The following is a 21783-nucleotide window of genomic DNA, read 5'->3' on the forward strand; positions in this document are numbered from 1 at the left end:
TCGTCTGCAACTACTCCAGTGAGTCTACTCGCAAAGGCTTTATATGGTCGTCACTTCACTCGAAAAGAAAAATGACAATCTTAGGAATTCAAGACTACATCTGTTAGGACTAATGATCAGTTAGCTAAAACATTCACTAAGATTCTCGGCCGTTCTGAACACGTGATATATATGCTCTAGTTTGAGGATGAGTGTTAGGAATAGGAAAAAGTGCCATAGTAAATGTGCGTACCGATTGTGCAACATTATTTAATCTTGGGTTTTGTAGCGTGTGCAGTCGTCAGGACACACACAATTTTTCTCTCAAATCCTCTCTCTCATTATCGCATTAATTACATTATTTGGTTCAACGGAGAGCATATGTAACAACAAGAAGAAATATCATCAAAGTGCCTAAGTTATCTCTAAAGTCAAATTACATGGGACAAGATTGAATACTGATTTAGTAACCAATATGAGCATAATATACATTAATAAACGCCACTATAAAAATCTGCATGAATATTAATTACTATGATGTTTCTTTAATTTTTTTAAATTCAAATATGGAAAATAATCTTTTTCTCTAACAACTTCGGTTTTATCATCTAAATGAATGTATATAACATATATCGATTTATACAACCATTAACCATTTCATATACGCTTGTAAAATGTTATTTTACAACGAGATAATATTGTTATTTGTAATATAGATTCATTATTAATGAGATGCCATTGTTGATTATACATAAAATAATCAAGAAAACATGAATAATTTTATATGTAAATACGAAAATTTAGATAATCACATATTACATGCAATCAAACAATAAAAAATATGCTTATTACTAAGTTGCAGATATTATTATGAGGATCATACTTAAAAAAGTACATTATCAAGATATTAAAATTTGTACCGGCACTATACTAATTGTCTATTTATTAATCAGGATTATGATTATACGTAAATGTTAGTCATATTTTGAGTACTTAATTTCAATAAAATAATTATTATATTGCCAAAAAATGATAATAATAATAATTGTTAAGAGAGAAAAAAAAAGAGACGTGAGCATTTTAGGACTAGCTATCGCAATTTGGTTATAATAACTATCGCACATAGAGTTCATGTAACAGCTATTACAACTTTCACTATGATAGATATTACGGCGTACTAACTATTACCGCAAGCAAACATTCGGGAATCATAACTTCGGCTATGATAGGGATTACGGCTACCAACTATTACTGGAAGCAAACACTGAAACAGATGGCGAACTCGTACTACATATGTAGCGTAATAATCACTATTGGCGAAACGTGCTATCAGTGTACGGATTTTGAGATAATTGCATGTTTTACTGTGGAAACAGTGACGGGGCGCGGGCTTTTGCCCCCCGGCGACCCGGCCGGGGGCTGAGGAAGAACGCCGCCTGGACGGTGACGGGACCGAGAGGCGTGGTGGGGCCGCCCCCTTTGCAGGTGTACCATGAATCCTTCCGGTGGGCTTTCTTGGTGGGCCAGTGCTTGCGAAAAATTCAGGATTCATCGGCCCGCCGCCGATTCTTGATCCAGTTCAGTTCTTGTCTTCTTTGTGGAGAAAGATGGCCCTTTTGAATTTCTTACGGTTGAAGCTTTGGGAAACTGGGCAGGAATTACCCTCCCCCGTCTTCCCCGGCCGCGACCACGGCGGCCATGGACTCCTCCGCACGAATTCGCAGCTTCATTTGCTCTCTCGGGCTTTGCTTCCTTGTCCTAATCCATGGCGTCTCCGCCTCCGCCTCCGCCGCAGGACCCACCTTGGGTACGAGTCTTTTATCTTCGTTTCTGTGCCTTCCTCTGAATTCGGTATGCTGCTGGGTTTGATCAGCTTCTCTTAGGATTCGACGTGCAGCTACTGGTTGATTGAGCTGTTCAGTTTGTTGTTTTTTTTTTAAATAAATTTTGAAGCTTTTTGTCCTGATTAGATTTGAGTTCGTGTTTTCTTTTTTCGTTTTGGGGTGTCCGTAACTAGACCAACTGCTGTTTTCGTGAGTTGAAATGGTGAATGCATTGGGAAGGGAATGGTTCAACAAATTGGGGAGGGAAGGGAAATGGGGCAAGAAGTGGAATGAGTAATTTCATTATGTTACACTGTGAAGTTGTGGGATTTGTAAGAGGAGAGGAGAGAAAGACTTGAGCAGAAAGCAGGAGGAGGAACTAGGGAAGAAGCTGCGAGAGAAAGAAAGAGAAATCTTTTGTAGTTTGTATGTGGGTAATGATATGGGTGACTGAGTGTTGGTTGCTTGTGTTTGATTATGTTCCGTCTTCGCAATGGCAATTTGGTGAAAAGACAAGGGAGAGGAATGGGAATAATGTTCACTGAATGAGCCCATGCCTTACCGAACATGTAGTTTCAAGAATTCCCCTACCAAAATTTATAGTCTATAGTTGCAATCAGTTGATTCAGCTATCCCTTGTGAGTAGTGGCATTATAATAAAAAGGCCTTTAGATGCTAAGTGTTTTTCCACTTTTGTTATATTTTGCCAAACCACTTAGTGGAAAATGATTCTTTCTTCTTGCTGTTGTTAATATATATATTTGTTTTTTCGTATTTAATCATATCCATGAATCTCATATCTATTGAAGATTACTCTTCCTAAGTGCAAATTAAGGTGCCATCTTGATGGGTCGTCTTCTATCAATGACTACTCTATGCTATGCAATTTGCTATGGTTTTTGTTGCCTAAAGTTTGTTGAATCATTGTGCACCCATAATCCCCAAGAAATGCTCGACTGGTAATTGTACTATGCAGAGAGTTTTCCGTTTCTTTACCCAGCAAGAATCTGAAAGAAGATAAATAGGAAAATAAGAAATGGCCATGTGTTGAGTTATCTTGACTTATGGGTAGCTTTATTTTCAATCCCTGGAGATTGAATAAAGCAACCTTCAAAAATCAATCGAGTTGGCCAAAAACCAAAAAGATAATCTTTGCAGCACGGCAAGAAAAGAAGGATTTCTTGATTCCTCTCTTTGTTGGCATCAGAGATACTAATTGCCAGATAGAGGCACCTGATTATTCTTATTTAGTCAATAAAAGGGATGTGTGATGGACACTGAAATTAGTTTCAGGTAGCTTTTGAGTCAATATTACTGAACCTCTATGCTTATATATCCCCAAAAAAGAGGAGCGAAAAACTGTGGAAACAGATTATGGTCATAATCAACACATTTTGATGCAGCATAACAATTTCTTTCATATGCATGCATATGCTTCAGACTTATAACTGTAGTATCAATTTTGCAGTCATTGGTCAGTCTACTTCAGTGCAGCTATCACCTGGATTGCCGGTGGAAAACTCTCCTGGTTCTAGGCCGGGCACTTCTATGTATTGTGAAAGAGTTCATATCCATGGTTTATCAAGGATGAATCACTTGAGTAAAATAGCCCATTCAGTTAAAGTGAAAGTTTTCTCTAAAAGTAGCAGTCTTCATCCAACCAAATTTGAGGTTTGTTTCCACAGGTGAGTATTTGTGATTCTTTGCTGATTGTGCCTCTGGAGTGTGTATCTAATTTTTTACTCTTTCATTGTATAACATGATCTACTGATGTTAGACATTGATAATTGAACCCTCAGAGCCATTGTGCACCTGTTTTTCAGTGGAACGAGGCACGTTATTTTGGGTTTTGTTTTGAGGAGAGTTGTACCAATCTCAGGGGAGGATCCCTCTTGGCAGTGAAGCTAACTCCAAGTATCAAATAGAAGCTATACTTAACTTAAGAAAATCCTTGCGTTCTGCTATCAAATAATTTTTTTATGGGGAGATTGATGGTGCAATTCATGTTTTAGAAGGCACGACGGAATGTCCTTTCTTGAGCGTGCACAGTTTAGTTTGTCTGATATTAGTTATGATTTGCTTGAAAGTTCTTAAGACAGGAGAAAGTTCTATCTAGTTATTCTGGTCCATATTATTTTTAGGCTTAGGATATTGAAGAATGTTAGCCTAACTGTTACTCTAATTTGCAGGAATTTATCTCTTGGAATGTGCATGTGCCCTCAAAACCAATGGGAAAAAGTTGGCAAGGGTTCATGGTTTCGGTCTATGTCGCCATTTGATCATAAGCTCTTAGATATTCGAGTAGCTGGTTCATCCTTGGAAACTTTCGAGATGTCAATTGAAGAAGGTGCTTGTTATTATTATTTTTTTCAAGTATCCTGAATTAATGAATGAATTGTTACCCTGCATACTTTTTCCTTTTTAACTTGTGACACTTTGCAGTAATATTGTTTGTACATGTTTCACAGAATTTTTCCTGTATCGGGTAGTTCTCTTGGTCGTGGGCGTGATCTTAATGACCTTAGCATCTTTTTTGAGCAATTCATTGGCTTTCTACTACAGCAGTGCAATGGCAGTTGGCATCATCCTTGTAGTATTGATGGTTCTTTTTCAGGTAAAATGGATTCTCTCTAGTTGATTTTTCATAGTATCATTCTTGGTTGCTTCTTTGATTGGACAATGATCACATCTCTATGGCTTGGATATCTGTTTGTCTCTGTTCTAAATTAAGTATTCTAGAGATTTGATCGATGGATAATTAACTGGTTATATAGAATTCAACTCTACTCTACTCTTTCTATTGTCATATGTTTAGTTCTCTTATAGATAGATGCAGTGTGGTTGTGTCAGGAGACTTTCTTCTGTTATATTGCCTAAGTTTGAGTTTGAAGAGCGAATATTCTCACACATTTCTGCATATTCTGTGGCCGCGCACTTTTCTTGATGTACATGCAAGCATTTTATAATTCATGAGTACAGGGAAGTCTTTTTCTATAACTATGCCCTATGTCCGCGATTCCTTTGTTCATCATATGCATGGTTATGTATGTCTGTGTGCAGTTGTGCACACAAGCATTTATGTTCTGTCCACCTAGCTATGCCACGTCTGCTTACTTTGTGAATATTGTGCTTTCTACTTTTAACCTGAAAGCCAATGGCTGTTCTTTTTCCATGTGTTTCTTGACAAGGCCCTTTTTTGGGACTATAAGGAGGTTCTTTAGTTCTTATTTCTTTGTTAATGGTTATTGACAGGGAATGAGGCTGCTGCCGACTGGGCGAAAAAATTCACTTGCCATATTCTTATATTCATCTCTTGTGAGTGTTCGAATGTTGAGCATTATTGTTTAATCTTTCACTGAGAGAGAATCTACCTCATTAAGTATCATGTTCCTTCGTTCAGATCGGTTTGGGCTCTTTCTTTCTCCGTTACTTGCCTGGACTTTTTCGTTCAATCCTCTCGGAGTTGGGAATTAGCGAAGACATGTACAATCCTGTATGTAAGTTCTCAACAAAATTTGTATTGCCATCAGTCTGTTTCAAGCAGATACTCATTTTTTTTTCTTTCCAACTACTGAATTATGACCTGTTGACTTTTTTAAACTACCCATTAGTTGCGCGGAATTTTTGTCTATATAATTTATATTAGTTCAGTGGTGTACTTAACGTGATTCCAACTACCGAATTATGAACTTTTGACTTTTTTTAAACTTCTAGCATCCTACCCATAAGTTGCACGGAATTTTTTTCTATATAATTTATATTAATCCAGTGGTGTACTTAAGGTTGGAAAAAGATGATTCCAATTTGTTTCCAAAAATCCTTTTGTTTTTTGGGTATTTCTTATATCGGGCAACATTTTCGTGGCAAGAAGCAAAACCTTCAACTTCCAATTCTTGGTCAATGTTAATATTTCATGATGTTTATTATTTAATTTAATGTCATCTCCACACTTTGATATAATAATCATGGTACACCGATTTACATAAAAATAAATGAATCAATTAACTGGAATGTATCTTTTCAATCAATTAGTATAAAGCATTAATGAACTGCAATTTAATATGGGATACCAGTTTACAATATCATCATTGACTTGTAGCTGAGAAGCTTAGACTGTTTTGCATTAGATTCGCTTGATTGCTTGGAATGATTTATACAATTCTGAAGCATGCATGTTAATTACCCAATATAGTCAGCTAGTATTCTGGAATGCTGTAAACAATGTCAGACCTTTTAATGTTCATCTTTTCACCTTCCAGGCTGATATTTTCCCTTAAGAAAAACGATTTCCCTTATGCAAATTCCCTTTTCTTATCTGCTGAAGGAGAATATAATTTGAAAAATTTTGTATCCACTTTGAATTGATCTTTGTTTCTCATGCTTTATACCTGGGTCTTATATATACAGTCTATATAGCAGGTTGGGTTTGGATCCTAATAGTTTTGCAACCAGATTGTAGGTTGTTATGCATTTTCTGTCTAGGACCGTATCCTAAGTTAATATATTTGGGAAAATTAAACTGTCTGTCAGTTTGGTAAATTAATCCATCTATCGTGAAGTAATGCCCAGTCTGAGGTTCAGTCTTAGGAACAAAAGTTCCATTGACTGTTCACCTGCATTCTACGAGGAGCTTGTCATGTTTTATGCTCATTTAAATGATTGCAATAGGCACATACATCTTGTTTATAGACCTGTCACTAAAGTTTGCTCACTTATCTGGAACTGCAGTTGGCAATTTTTCTCCTAGCCTTTCTGGTTCTTACTGGGGCTTGGTTGGGATTTTGGGTTGTCCGAAAACTTGTCCTCACAGAAGATGGGTCAGTTGATGTAAGCACATCTCATTTTGTTGCATGGTCCATTCGAGTTTTGGCTGCTGTTATGATCCTTCAGGTTTGTTCCTTTATCTTGAGAATCTTCTATTAGCGTGTAATGTTTGTTAATTACAATCTAGCTTGACGATTAAGGCCTGACTCACTTTTTGTCGCCGGTTGATTACATTTCAGTGCTCTCTTGATCCCATACTTGCTCTAGAAGCATTGATACTTGGAATCGCAACCTCATCTATGATCAGGAAAATTGGTAGATTAAGATTTTTTCGCCGACTGTACAGGTATACCTTGATAAGTCACGTCATGCATTTTCCTTCAATAGCTGTTACAGAATTGTTACTCTAAATGTATGATGAGGTGAAGCCTTAAGCGCAGTAGAACAGATTAATCTATTTGCTTTGTCTTTTACTTCCATCTCTAGTTTTGTTGTCAGCAGTCAAATTTAATCGCTTCATTAATATGACCAACTCTTTTGTTTATATTCATAGGGCTTATCAGTTGGTGCTTTTAGAAAAAGGTCTAAATTTTGTATGTTGTGCTCTCCATCAATTCAGCCCAATGCTTGTGCCTGAGACATCGAGTGCCATTTCACTAGTACTTGTCCCTGAGCTCCTTGAACTTTTCCAGGAAACTGCTTTCATCCCCTAAGGAGTACAATAGAACACCACAAAACATGGGATCACATGTCTTGCAAGATTCGTATGATGAGAGAGGCAGGACCAAAATGTCCTCGCCTGCATTGTATAATTCTCCCTTGCAAGGTTTGCTTCATTTTATTTGATATAATCTCTATATTGCTAAGTTGGTCCTCCTTATGTCATCTTCTACACAAACTGCAATTCCTCAGGGAGCAGGACGCCACCTTCTCGGCCGTCAGGTCCAGAGACGTACTACTCTACCTTCCATGCCACGCCTGATAGGAAAAGATACTCGGACGATGAGTGGAAAAAGATTACCAAAGAGCACACCAAAATATCCCTGGAAGAACTCGTATCTTCTCCTGACTTCAGCAAATGGGCGGTCGCTAATGCTGAAAGAATCACTTTGGCTCCAATCAATGATAATGCGAGCATTAGCTGGGCCACTAGACTTCGCAACCGGCTACCATGGATTTAAGCCGCATCTTAGGTCATCTTGAGATGCAAGACGTGACGTTTCAGCAGATGGGAGATCCAAAATTAATTCGGATATACTACTCAAATAGCCTTTTCGGGAAAAAGCAGTGCAAGCGGGTCGCTTACACAGTAACTTAATCATCTGACAGAGTCTTTTTCATTTGAGGCAGCAAAGTGGTATCGAAGTCCTCATAGCGAATCGGGTCTTTCCTTTCGCGAATGGTATGTAATTGTAACATTGCAGTTTAGGAGATTGTGCATTAGATTTTTTGTTGGTAGGGAAAACACGCAGCTTAACTTCTTTACTCTAGCGGAGTTTTTGTCATAGGTGACTAGTGAAGAGGAGCAGCTTTCTTGTTAGCTTTCGAGGGAGAAGATGATGTGTAACACTGACACTTTCGCAACTTTCTTGCAATTCTTGCTCAATTTAACTGTGGTATCATCACTTCGGAGGAGCATATACATATGCAGTTCCACCCATTGGAAATTTTCTTTGAAGAAGAAAGAACAGAGAAAAACTATATGCAGTTTCAGCACTTTGCTGTTGAGTGATGATGCTTCAATGTTCTAAGTAGGAGAATATGCAAACTTGACATCTCTGGATGCATATATATGTTTCCTGTATTGCCTTTCCATCCATTTTTTTGTCAGCTTATCAATGCCTGAACCTGCAAACATGTGAGATTGCTGCTTACTTTAAAGGGGAAATTGCATTTTGCCCCCTGTATTTCAGGGTTGAGAGAACCCCTCATAAGTCGACTTGTTTCAGTCAATCGTCATAGTTTGAGTTTTGTCTCAGATTGGCCCGAAATTTCAGTTTGGCACGACAGAATTTGATACTCATGCCCATCAGTCGAGCAAATTCAAGCACTAGGAACGGCCAAGATAGAAACTCGGCGCCCTTATTTGACGGTGTTCAGAAGTCGCAAGCAAAGTTCGTCGTGTCGAGCCGGAAACGGGTCTAATTGAGGGGCATAATTGAAACTATGGGGGTTGATCGAGAAAATCATGAAAGTATAGAGGCCAAACTGCAATTTACCCTACCTCAAGGCGTGTACTCTCCCTGATAGATGATGGAGTTACAGCGTCATGTCACACTCTCTAATGTTGCCTTCAATTGTGCTTTTACTAAAAAAAATTGCATCAACCGTGGCATTAGCTTTCCTCAATTTAGGTTAAATCAAGAAAATATTCACCATCCGGGACCTTCTTTGATACTCGATCTCAACTGGTCTGATTTGGAGCCAAGCTCGAGCTCGAACTATTTGATTATCTTACCAAGTCGAGCTCGAGGTTGACAGACTCGCGAACTTGCTTAACCGTTGTTCATGCTATGAAACTATTTCATAATTCAAATGACAAAATCCTTGAAATCACGTGGTTCATAGATTTACAGGAAAGAATTCGAGCATATTAAGTTTGAGCTCAAATTCATTTTGTGACTTAAATTTTTTCGAGTCGAGTCAAGCTCGAGCGGAAAATTCAATACTTGGCCGAGCTCAATTCGAGCTTCAAGCATCGAATATGTGAGCAGAGTCGAGCTCGAGCTTGCCACTATAGTATATGTGGACCCTCATATTATTATATTCTTTTCCATATAGTATCAAATTAATCGTTTTTAATGACCTTGACGAGGGAAAAATCCAGACTTCCTCTGAGGTTACCTAACACACGTTTTGTTTTATAGTATAGTATACTGAAATAAAAAAAAAATCCCAGACATTTAATAACTTAATCATGTTATTTTCATGTAATATAATATTTCATACTAATATTTGGGGTTAGCAAAAAAATTTTAAGATTTTTGTTTAAGCATGCAACTTAGCCACTTATATATATATATATATCTATATATATATATATATATATATATATATATGTATGTATGTATATTGTTATCTTTATTGTAACTAAAAAAACCATATCTTTTTCCAAATTATATGTCCATAAAAAAGCCGTTCGAATTTTTTTTTACCAGCGATGTTTCGCGTCCATATTTTCTTTTTACCTACCAAAGCGATTTATATATTTCGATTGAGATTCCAATTTTCTTGTATTACCAAACTTGGGAAATGTTAATGTGAAAACCACCATAGGTTGACTTGTCATTATGGTCCTACATCTATTCTCTATCGACCTTCTTCACTACAAAGTATTCATAATCTAAACATTCCATATATACTACAAAAGGAAAATAATATCAACAATATAACAAAACCAAAGGTAAAACTTTAAAAAAATAATTAAGGATCCGTTTGTTGTGATCACATTGAGTTAAATTTTACTTTCTCGTTAAAATTCTCAAGATAAATACATTTTTAACCAAGAACAGTCCGGGTGATCCTACATTCAAAAATTTATATACTTTAAAATATTTGCGATATTCGGTATCAAATAAAAATCAAATTATAAGAAAAGAAAAAAAAAGGGAAGAAAGATTAAAAAAAAGTTCACAAACAGACCTCTAGAACCAAAAAAATCAATAATAAGGATATGTTTGTTTCGCGGAAAATGAATGATTTGAAAAATATTTTCCTAATAATAATTGCTTTTATAGTTTACAAAAATGAATTAACGAAAAATATCCGTCGTCCACGAAAATGTTCAGACATAAATTATTATCGATAATGAAACATTTTTTATTGATTAACTATTTTAAATAATACACGCGATCGTTTTTTAGACAACCATTCATTTTTTCGCGAAACAAGCGAAACCGCTCAGGGTGAAGAAGGTACTATCAATAATGAAATTCCTGAAAACCAATTTCGTATTTTGTTTGTGCATGCACACTAAACAAATGTACTATTATATACTAGTGCTCTACCAATTTCCACAGTTTAAAATTCCTTTTCAATTTAATTTAAAGTAACTTAATTTTTAAAAAAAAAAAAATTTCCGCGGAGTCTATGTTTCCATTTACGCGCACAATTTTTATTTTCCTTTTTCTTCTTTAATATTTTTAAGGAACTTAAAAAAAAAGAGAGTTTGCCCGTAAATGCAACGCCTATTTCATTTTCACTCCTCCTCGTCCTCCTCCTTCCTCCTTCCTCCCTCGCGGACCTCGCTGATCGCCGGCGCCGGAGGTAATCGCCGCCGCCTCCCTCCCTCCTCCTCCTCCTCCTCCTCCTCCTCCGGCCGCGACGGCGCGGCGGTTCGAATCGCCATTGCGGTGCGGCGGCGGCGAGCCGCTCGCACTCGCGTCTTCGCGGCCTCTCCGATTTGCTCAATTCCCGGCGCTTTTCCTCCCGCCTGTTTTCATCCGGCTTGGCGCGTCGGGAATTGGCGCGGCGCCGATGGTCATCCGCGACGCCGCCGCGTCTCCTCGCTCGCTCCTACCTTCTTTTTCCGATCTCCGTTTCGTCGTTTCTTCGTCAGTGCTTCGCTCGCGGATTGACGGAATTTGCCTCGTTCGGGAGCGGAAGCTCCGGGATTTGAGCTGAATCCGGACGAATTCGCGCGCGATTGTCCGGAATCGCCTTCAGTGAGAGTTTGGTTTTCGTGCGATTTCAGCTTCGTTAGATTTTCGGCAATTCGGTGCCTAAACGTGGAGCGGCATGCTGTATCCTGGCCATCGGTTGCCGGATGCTTAAACAGAGAATGCTGTTCTTTTGTTCGATCGCGGAGTTTCTCTCCGTGGCCGTTGTTTTTAAATTCAGAGCCGATGATTGATTCTGTGTTTTCTGATTTTCGTTGTTGAATGCTTGATCGATGCTTAAGACTTATTATATGTGTTGATATCTGACGTGGTGCTGGAGATAGGATTAACTAAAAATTTGATCTTTTATATGTTAGCCTCCGGATTTTCGCTAAAAAATTTGTTCTGGGCTTCAGTTCATGGGTGCTCCTAAACAGAAGTGGACAGCAGAGGAAGAAGCAGCCCTTAAAGCTGGAGTGATCAAGCACGGTGCGGGAAAATGGCGTACTATACTCACCGACACGGAGTTCAGTGCCATCTTGCAGATGCGATCGAATGTGGACCTTAAGGTATCTACTTGGACTAGCTGCAGTTATTAGTATTAATTAGTGTCGTGATGATTTCGGTTCAGATGACCGAGAATTTTACGATGCCCCCATAGCACTTAGCTATATGAAAGTGGAAACTTTTCTTAGTTTAGTGTAACCAAGCACTTTTCTCTAATGATTTGTGACATGTCCGAGCAGGATAAATGGAGAAATATCAATGTGACTGCAATATGGGGATCGAGGCAGAAGGCTAGGCTTGCTCTTAAAAAGAATCAGCTGACCCCTAAGCATGATAGCAACCCCTTGGCTTTGGCCACTGTAAGGAATGATGAAGAGATCCTTGATGCCACCCCTCTTGCCAGTGAAACAATTAACAATGCAAATCCAAAAGAGCGAATCAAAAGGTTGTGGGCATTCTGACAATATTAATGCTGTTTCTGTCTGTTATCTTTGAAGCTAGTGGCAATTTGTAGTACTTGAATTTTCTCATTTTCCTGAGTAGACATGGACATGAAAAACAATGCATGCTAAATAACATGAAAAGTTGATGTATAGATTGGATAATGTGCATAAGTACTTCATATGAATCAATATACAGAGGTTGGAGCTGTTTCAAGATTATCTTGTTTCCTGAATTACGGTCAACCATACGATGCTGATCCTTGAGAGTTATTGGACAATTTTGATTCACGTGTAGTTTCAGTATGATTGTAACGGAAACATTAATATCATATCAATTTTACAGTGAGTCTCTTCTTGATCAATCAGATATAAAATTGTTTTTTTCCCATCATGAATGTCCTTATTCATGAAGTTCGAATATAATTTTTATACTAGTCTTCCATATTTGTTGCCATGTGGTAGACGTGTCCGTCCAGCATCATCTATCATCTGATTTTCGTGTGGGAGCTGGGAGAACCTAACTTTTATGGGCCTTTCGAATGCCTTGATTACTAGCTTTCATTCCCTTCCGTCAACTCATTTATGATTTTGTTCTTTTCGGTCTGCTTTCCTTTGTTGTAGGTTGGATAATCTAATAATAGAGGCCATTACGAATTTGAAGGATCCAAGTGGTTCTGATAGAGCTGCAATTGCCGCTTATATAGAGGTACATTTATTTGTCATGATGGGCTTGGGGCAAAAAGGTTAAAATATATGTCTATCTTCACTTAGATAAGATTATTTTTTTGCTAATTGTGAATTTGTTGATCTAAAAAGAGGACCAAAGAGAGCATTTGCTTGTATGGTAACATTTTGATTGTTTCCACCTTTTCTTCCCACATGATTTATCAAACTATTCCTCACTTCAATTCTCCTAATGAAGTTGCCTTTTGCTATCTATCTATTTTGCGTGCATCATCTTGTCCATGTATATACTAATGTATGACCTGTGTGTATTATATCGTACATATATTCTTTGTATGTGGATGAGTTGGGTTAGGGTGGGGATGGCCTCTAATTCCTATGTAAATAGGAGATATATATGTTATAATATCTTAGAAATATTGTGTCAAAGTGGTTTGCATATGATTTATTGGTCATTCTAGTCTCCAGCCTTGAATCTTGGCTACTTCTAAACTTCTAATCCAGCACTCTACTAGCTAATTTAGGCGCGTCTTGGCAAAAGGTTCGTAATATTAGCTGGTACCATCAGGATGACTTAATGCATGACCAAATGATTTGCCACTTTCCAGATTCCAACAACAATTTTTTTGTTTAACAAACCATGGTGTCTCTTTAATATGTGTATATCCTTGTCTTGAAGTTTTTCAGTAGAAGCCCATTATGATTGTTTGGATGTTGAAGGGTTTTCACATGCAGGACCAATACTTGGCACCACCAAACCTCAAGAAGTTATTGTCAACAAAGTTGAAGATTATGATTGCAAATGGTAAATTGATTAAGGTATATTGTCCTTGAATCTTGTTGCAGTAGAAGGGTGAGGAAGTTCTTGATGGCTTGTGCAAATACAAACTAAAAGAGGAGAGAGCTGATATCATGTAGTAAACCATCTTTATTAAGTTCCTTACTTGATATAATGGGTCTCATATTTTACTTCCATATTTGATATTATGCAGATTATCGCACACATAATAGTCTTTTGTGGCCTTGAGCTTCGTTAGATAGTATGAATTTTCTGGTTCAAAGGCTATTGCATGGGGATACATGTTTAAAGCAGATGAAGGGTTAACTGCAAGGGGAGATTGATAACTTGGTGATGCCTCCTTTAAATGACAGGTAAAACACCGGTACAGAATTGCACAAAATCCGAAAACCATGGAAGCTAGAAAGGGCTCTTCTAGGTCAATTCTAGAGGGAAGGCCCAAGGATTCTTTTAAAGGAGATAAGAGAGAGGTCAAGATTTTTACTAAATCCCAGATTGACGCAGAGCTATTGAGGATGAAGAGTATGACTGCTCAAGAGGCTGCTGCGGCTGCTGCAAAAGCAGTTGCTGAAGCAGAAGCTGCCATTGCAGAAGCTGAAGAGGCAGCAAGGGAAGCAGAGGCTGCGGAAGCTGAAGCTGAAGCAGCGCATATTTTTGCCCAAGCAGCAATGAATGCTTTGAAATGTGGAACTCTTCATGTGTGGTAAAAGTTCTTTCTCTACTCTAGAAGTACATAGCATGCACTGTCAGGTTCAGATAAGGTTTTTTTGAGTATGTATAATCTCCCCTCATTTTAGAGTAAGTGACACAGGAGAATTGTGGCATGAATAGCCTTTTGTGGCACTTTTTACCTCATCTTAGCTAATCGTTGCAAAGGAGCCAATATCTGGAAGTGATATGCCACTGTATTGGCACATATATTTCGGTTAAGTTCTTTTTTGCCTAGCAAAATGTCGATTGATGGAAAATGTTCTGTAGATCACTCAGAAAACCTTCAGAGATACTTATTTTCACAGCCGTTTGTACTCAGTAATATATCTTCAATGTTACTCCAACTCATTTATGGAGTTCATGTTCCTTTCAATAGAGAGACTTATGTGGGTGTTGGCATGGATGGGTATCCACTGCTAATGTGAACCACGCCATACACATTCTGTTTTTTTGTTTTCTAATATACAAAGTTAATTGTCAATGGGTTGCATTTTTATATCACTGAGTTTATGGGAAAAGTGTGTTAAAATCTTAAACCTTATGTGCAAAATGAAATTAATGATGTAATTAAGTCTTGAACCTTTTCGGAAAAGTGCAATTAAGTCTCCTATCAGAAATTGCTAACATACCTAACAGAAATTGCCTACATGACAGCCTTAAAGTACGCCATGGAGGAGAACTGGGGTTGCATTTTTGCTAGGACTTATATGAACCTTTTCAAAAAAGTGAAGAAGTTGATTGCACCAATTGAAATGCTTAGAACTGGATATTATCTCATACACAATGTTAAGGACCTCTAGTGCAACTTTCCCCGTGACTCCCTACATCCCGTTTCTAGATAGATGGACAATTTCAACACTGCAGTACAGGTGCAATGCCTCTATCCAAGATTGAGTGACATATAGGAATCTTCTCTTTGTCCAACTATTTTTTTTCCGAGGTAGCAGTCCAAGTGGGCTTTAGTTCTGCTATGAAAATGCTCCAGTTCGATTCCTTCTCTCTTCTAATACCTATCTCCTGGCCGATTCTGTCTTCCTCTCGCAGCTTGCCCAATTTCTGTTAATAGTTGAAAATTTTCAGCATTAGCCCCAGCTGACCTTGTGCATGCTCGGCTGCTACTGTGCTTGGGCCTGAGTGGGATCATAACGTTTGCGTTTGTATTTCTTTTTGAAGCATGAGATATATTCTTCATTGGTCCTGTGGCTCATTCTTTTCCTGTTTCTTATCAGTTACTTGTGTTCCGTGTTTTGGCAGACAACTGCTGTGACCCGCAGGTGATCTCAAATGCTGGACATAAACCATCGCTCAGGATGGATGTGAACCGATCCAGCTACTTTTTGTAACTCTTTTTTCACTGTAAATATGTTTTGGAGCTGTAAATCTTGGGAATACTCGGGTAATTTTGCGTTGCTCCGGAGAAAAGAAAAGAAAACCCGTGTAGAGCTTTTAGGTCTTTCAGATCGAAAGACCATAATGAAATAGAGGCAAAAGTAGGGGAGAATATGGGGAATTGAGGTGCCAATTATATGCTAAGGTAACATTGTCTTTGTTTCTGAACAATGGAGAGAATGAAAGTATAGATTTTGTATAGATCTTTGAGACCACTGTCGGAGAACACAATGGCAAGGACTTTTGTGGCTCATATATGCAACAGATTCTAGCCGCACATTTTCTACATGTTAGTCTGTACCTGGATCTTGTTAAGTAGTGTCTCAAAGACACGAAACATAAAGCTTCAAAATAGAGAGAACTATTTCCTCTATACATTGAAATACTAGGCATGTTTAAGAAAAAGCACAACTAAATGATATTACTGCTTTTTACAAAGTACCATAAATGCCTTCTGGAAATGGGGATAATTATTCGGCAGTGCCTATTAAAAGAAGGAAGATGTCAAAGGGTGCCTCTTGGACACTTGTTAAGTCTTATTTGAAGTGAATGACTTTTTAAAAATTTGTGTAGTTCCTCCATTTTAAAGGTTATTTTCACTTTTAGTAAACTTAATTAATTTCTTAAGGTTTACTTGAAAATGAGAACCTTAAAGGAACTATTAAAGTTGTGAAGATGGTCAGGAAAAAGTTTGGGATTTTAAGTCGCAACTGCTTGATCTAAATTAATTTTTTTTCTCTCTCAATGAATTTACTCTTGAGGAAGGTCGGGAATTTCTCCGACTTCTATAACTCTAGTATTTGTATCACAAATCGTCTTATTCTAGTACTGATGGCATGCTTTTCTGGCTGTGTTTGGTCTTCTAAATTTCTAGCCAGAATAGGACTGGATAACATAGGATATGAAATTCGGAGATTTTGTTATATCTTATCCATTGTTTGGTGATTTGTAGTTTTAATCAAATATTTTCATTGTTTGGTAGGAAGTACATATCGATGTAAATGGACTCGATGATGCACGGAGATGGTAAGAATCTCTTGCGATTCATCGTTAAAGAAACTACAAATACACAAACGGAGACAACCTCTTGCAACCAATTCATGATTATTATAAGATCTAGACCTTAAACGACAAAGAAACTCATTACACATTTCAAAGCGATACATTCAACTATAACAAGAAATGTAAATAGGTTAAAGCAGTATCAACAAGAAAGATTAGCCAGTGAATGCCGAATTTAATAAGAGAGAGAAAGCATAACCATTGACACTTGTGATTTCGAAAATTATAGTGTTTTGACTCTCTCGCCGTTTTAGTGAAGTTTTTACGTGAACTAGAAAGCTAAGGAAAAGGAGCTTGGACTCTCTTGCTGCTCTCGTGAACCTTCGACGTAAACTAGAGAGCTACGGAGGGTAGGAGATTCGACTATCTAGCCATTTTTTTAGAGTTTCAACAACAAACTAAAAGGTTCTAAGCCCACTTTTTGTTCCTGGACATGGAAGAAAATCCTTGATATGCGAGACTCTGCTCGGACTATTTTTCGATGGAAAATTGGTAATGGTCGTTCGGTCTCATGGTGGTTTGATTGGTGGCATGACAAAGGCCCCTATACCTTCCGTTCGAGTGATATGGACATTTATCGTCTCGTATCCCCGGGACACGTTTATTCGGGCCTTTTATGACTCGGTATGGCAACATTCACATACTTTGGATACTATATTGACCTGGACGGAACCTCCACCTATTTTTGAGGAAGACATTGAAGATGAGCTGATCTCGGGCTCCTCAACCATCCTCTACCTTCTCGGTGGCGATAGCTTGGAACCATATAAGAAGAAAAAGACTCCCGTTCGGTGGCATTCCTTTATATGGGATCATCATATTGCTCCACGCCACTCCTTTCTTCTATGGATAGTTTCCCTTGGGCGGTTGCCTACTCAGACTGCTACAGGATTGATTCCGCTTTGTGCGCGTTTTGTGGTACTACTCCGGACTCAATCAACCACCTCTTCTTTCAGTGCTCCTCTACAAGAAGTTTGGCCTTTTTTTGGGCAACTAAATGCTATCTTCCATGGCGTAACCGGCCGTGGCATGAGCATATAACATGGGCAATGAAGGTTTGTGGAGGATCATCATTTGCTCATCGTCTCTCCAGGTTCTCACTTGGAGCCCTTTGTCATATAATATGGGAAAGAAACAACTCTATCTTCCGAAACAAGAGTATTTTCATCCCTGGTATGCGCAATCATATGATCAAAGTGGTGAAGGATAAAGCTTCAACCCTTGGAAGAATTGCAGACACGCCATTGAATAGGAGATTACAAAGGAGTTGGGGGCTATCACCTTCCATTTTTCTTAATTGGGCTGGTTTGGCCTTCCTTTGTATAGCTTTTCCTTGCTTCCTTTATCTTTTTGTGGTTGAGCTTTCCGTGTTCCCTTGGATTTGTATAGTCCCTTTGGAACTTGGTTAGTCTCTTGCTTTCCTTTGTATTTGGTGATTTGAAAGTAATATATACCTTACCCTTACCAAAAAAAAAAAAACTAAAAGGCTACAATCGAGTCATAAAGTTTTAACATGAACAAAGCTACGAAGGAGAAAGAAGACAAGGTAGGGTTTTCCTAGAAATCTCCTCGCCTCTCATTTTCAAGGATTAGAAAGTTCTTTTTTCAAGATTAAATATGTTCATTTGAAACCTGGGATGTTCTACTTCATTTTTATTTACTTATTCTTTTTATTATTTTCCCTCTCTTTTTTAATTTATGTTTTTATTCCCTTCCACCATTCCTTGATAAAAATTGAATAGAATATGTACTATAGAATAGAAAGAAATTCAGATATGTTAATAAAAGTAGAACTGAATAATTTTTGAGTTTATTTTTAATATTATAATTTAAATATTTTCAATTATTCTTTTAAACCTATTAATTGTATTTGGTCTAATCAATCTTATTGATTTAAGAAGTTTGATACATATGGAGCGAATACCCGCTACTGCAACACGGTTGTTGGATCGCCGTTCCTCAGCTGTGGTTTAGAAGGATTGAGAAGGCCATAATGCAATTGCTTTGGTGAGTGAAAAGCCCCAAATGGCATAACCAAATGATCATTTAGCTTTTATACCATTTATATAAGATATCATATTCACATTTATCTCACCTCCCATATGAGATATTTCTATGCGGATTATACCCCTCTTATATCCGTCCTTATCCTATTCAGACAGGAACCAAATACAATCCCATCCTAACTTGTGGGGGCCTTTGATCCATTAATTTTTTTTTACTACAAAAATAACTTTGTTTATTAAAGAAAACAGAAAGTAGACACCTTCGATTTTAAAGCTTGTTTAGATCCCCCGCCGTTGTGAACCCATTCCCGGTTGAGATTCTAATATTGTTCTAGTTTTTTTCTTAAGCCCTGCAGATCGCACCGTCCAAGCCCGGACTGGAAAAAATTGCGCTAGTTTGCACTTACTGATTTCTTTTGCTGTAGTTCGGGAACCACGGGGCGCTAAGAATGTCACAAATATCGATCGACATAGTCAAAACCGTCCACCAAGATGGCAAAGATCTCGTGTAAGAGGAGTACTCTTTCGCTCATCGAAACCGGTATGATCCCTACGTCAGGAGCTTGTGGACTTATTGTATGACTCCAGATTGCCTACATCTGGCTTCTAAAGCTTCTAATTCGATATGGATAGTAACGGGTGTTTAATGCCAACTTAGATGATTGAACGTGACAATGAGGAACAATACTTGGTTCCTTAGACCTCTCTGCTGCGAGCAGAAGCAACACCAAATATTACTTGGGCAGCTCTGAACTTGCTTAAGCACGATGGTATCACAGCTTGAAAGCCAACTTGTATCGGCTTCGTTTTAGATTTTACAAGCAGGAAGCAATTGAGCATGTCGCGTCTCACAAGCGTATGTATCAACTGTTGTATCAAATATAATTAGATACCTATGGAAACACTTCAATACCTGGGCACGATTGTAAACATTGCCGAGAACTGTTTCTCCAGCTAGCCGCCTAGCCCATGATTGGGCTCATAATCTTTGACTGGTTTCTTCTCATGCTACCCATAAATCTTTCTTTCACATGAATGGAGTTCTTATATTTACCGAAAGAAAGACTACAGCCAGACACAAGGTATAAACAGTCATGTTTATACTCGTGATCGGTGTACGTCATGTTTAATCCAGTCATTCTCTAAGGCAAAGGCCAACCTCCAATTCAAACTCAATACCTGTCCTGAGAGTGATTGCATATCTTCCTGGCAATACTCCATTTTCTCAATCCTGAGAAATCAACAAGATATTTATTACAACGCATAGCATGATATAAACTAGTGCATAGCTAAGATTGAATAAGAAGCTCACCAGCAGCAGCTATGCATATCGATAGGTGAACTCAGATACGACTGACTACCAATGACCAAATTATGAATACTTCAAATGCATTATTATAACATCTAAAAATAATAATTGACGAAGCAAAAACGGGCGTGAAAGTACCATAAACAGTAAAAAGCAAACACTGAGTTTTTTATTACAATCTCTGATTCGCACTCATGTCAGCTGATATGCAAAGATACAGCTCGCTGCTGCTGGACCCCCTTATGATTTCAAGTTTTTAGTAATATATATGGATTGCCGTTCGGAAACACTATATATTAGTCCGACCACAATCGAACGATATTGGCAACAATGAAGCGAGAAACTAAGGAGGATCCATCAATCCCAGAAGATGTCATCCAAACAGCCTTGAGATAATAAAGTGAGAGAAAGGATAGACAGCAGGAAGTACCTCTTATCTTCCAGAAGCTCCACTATCTAGAATTGCGACTTTTCCAACAAAATACACCAATCAGCAGGAAAACCTACTATCACAAGGATCTGTTTCGCTCGTTTAATTAGCTCAACCTGATAATCGTTAATGGAAAAGCAATGTTCATTGCCAGTAATAACTCCACCAGGAAATGGAGAGTGGACAGTCCATCGCGTCTTTGATGAGGCAATGTGCAACTTCACCAAACACTTCTCAAACATTTTTGCAGCACAAGACCTTCAAGGAACAACAATCGAAACAATTCCCGAAATGGACAAATTTCACACGTATCATCAAAAATTCGATGCATTTGCCACTGCTCAGCTCAATGTTATTCCAAATTACAACATCAACTCGACCAGAAAAATAAACAGTGAAATGTGAAAAAGGAACCAAATTCATTCCAATACCACAGTAGCACCCAATTCCTTGAGCTTCTCCAAGATCGGAGCCGCCTCCTCCTTCGTGACCCCTTTCTTCAAGACCGCCGGCGCCTTCTCCACCAAGTCCTTGGCCTCCTTCAGCCCCAAATCCGTGAACCCCCTCACCTCCTTGATTACCTTTATCTTCGCCGCGGGGTCGAACTTCTCCAACTTAATGTCGAACACCGTCTTCTCCGCCGCCTCCGCCGCAGCGCCGGCGCCCGCGTCCGCATTCTTCGAGCCCGGCGCGGTCCCTCCCGACCCGACACCGGACACCGCGGGGCCGTACTTGTCGATACCCATTTTCAATCGGAAGAGGATGGAGTAGTCATATCTCTCGAGCTTGGTGAGGCTGAGGAGCTCGTCGGCAATACGCTCCAGCTTCTGGGTCCCGGCGGACGGCGGCGCCGCCGCCTGGTGGGTGCAGAAGGAGCGGGGGCGGGCGGGGCTTCGGGAGGCCGCGAGGAGGTTGAGGAGCGATCTGGGGTGGATCATCCTCGCGGGCATTCTTCTGGGTTCGAGGTTTCTTGGAGAAATTCAATGCGGGGATTGGGTTTGGGAGATGATGTGATGATGGGGTTAGGGTTTTAGGGTTCTTGATTCGAACATTGTTCGTCAACGCGAATTCTTCTCTCCCGTTGGGGTATTTTGTTTGGTCCACAAACTTTGGCTCATCACGCGATTCCTGAATTTTTAATTTTTTTAATATGATATTTAAAATTTTGTTCAATATGTAGTATAATTCTTGAACTTTTCATTTATTTAAGGGAAAAAATCACCAAAAGCCCTTTCTCAAATGCATGGCATTTCTATTTTTGTGTGACTAAAACGCATGA

The 21783-nt window shown here is 38.7% G+C and overlaps 3 protein-coding genes across 5 annotated transcripts; 2 read left to right on the plus strand and 1 right to left on the minus strand.

Annotated features, from left to right (window-relative positions):
- The first annotated feature begins 1555 nt into the window (after nt 1-1555).
- On the plus strand, nt 1556-8226 carry LOC115691573 (uncharacterized). Its single transcript, XM_030618254.2, has 10 exons — nt 1556-1786; nt 3271-3487; nt 3992-4149; nt 4271-4416; nt 5055-5117; nt 5203-5295; nt 6531-6692; nt 6806-6912; nt 7259-7392; nt 7479-8226. The coding sequence occupies exons 1-10, from the start codon at nt 1678-1680 to the stop codon at nt 7745-7747; spliced, it is 1458 nt and encodes a 485-aa protein (XP_030474114.1). The 5' UTR covers nt 1556-1677; the 3' UTR covers nt 7748-8226.
- A 2493-nt stretch (nt 8227-10719) lies between these two features.
- LOC115691557 (telomere repeat-binding factor 1) lies at nt 10720-15892 on the plus strand. 3 transcript variants are annotated; one of them, XM_056320605.1, is made up of 7 exons: nt 10720-10832; nt 11581-11733; nt 11911-12116; nt 12736-12820; nt 13519-13617; nt 13951-14300; nt 15563-15892. In XM_056320605.1, coding segments are annotated over exons 2-7 (891 nt in total). In that variant the 5' UTR covers nt 10720-10832; nt 11581-11583; the 3' UTR covers nt 15564-15892. The 3 variants fall into 3 exon arrangements, with proteins under 3 accessions (XP_056176580.1, XP_056176587.1, XP_030474083.1); XM_056320612.1 differs by having other exon boundaries at nt 13534-13617; XM_030618223.2 differs by lacking the exon at nt 15563-15892 and having other exon boundaries at nt 13951-14304.
- Nucleotides 15893-20813: 4921 nt separating this feature from the next.
- LOC115691558 (uncharacterized) lies at nt 20814-21580 on the minus strand. The gene has a single exon (XM_030618227.2). It carries the CDS (start codon nt 21452-21454, stop codon nt 20924-20926), a length of 531 nt encoding a protein of 176 aa, XP_030474087.1. The 5' UTR covers nt 21455-21580; the 3' UTR covers nt 20814-20923.
- Between the last annotated feature and the right edge of the window lie 203 nt (nt 21581-21783).

Source organism: Syzygium oleosum, unplaced genomic scaffold, assembly GCF_021117445.2.
Source record: "Syzygium oleosum isolate NSW1041296 unplaced genomic scaffold, Sole_v2.1 Sole_v2.01, whole genome shotgun sequence".
Classification (NCBI taxonomy): Eukaryota; Viridiplantae; Streptophyta; class Magnoliopsida; order Myrtales; family Myrtaceae; genus Syzygium; species Syzygium oleosum.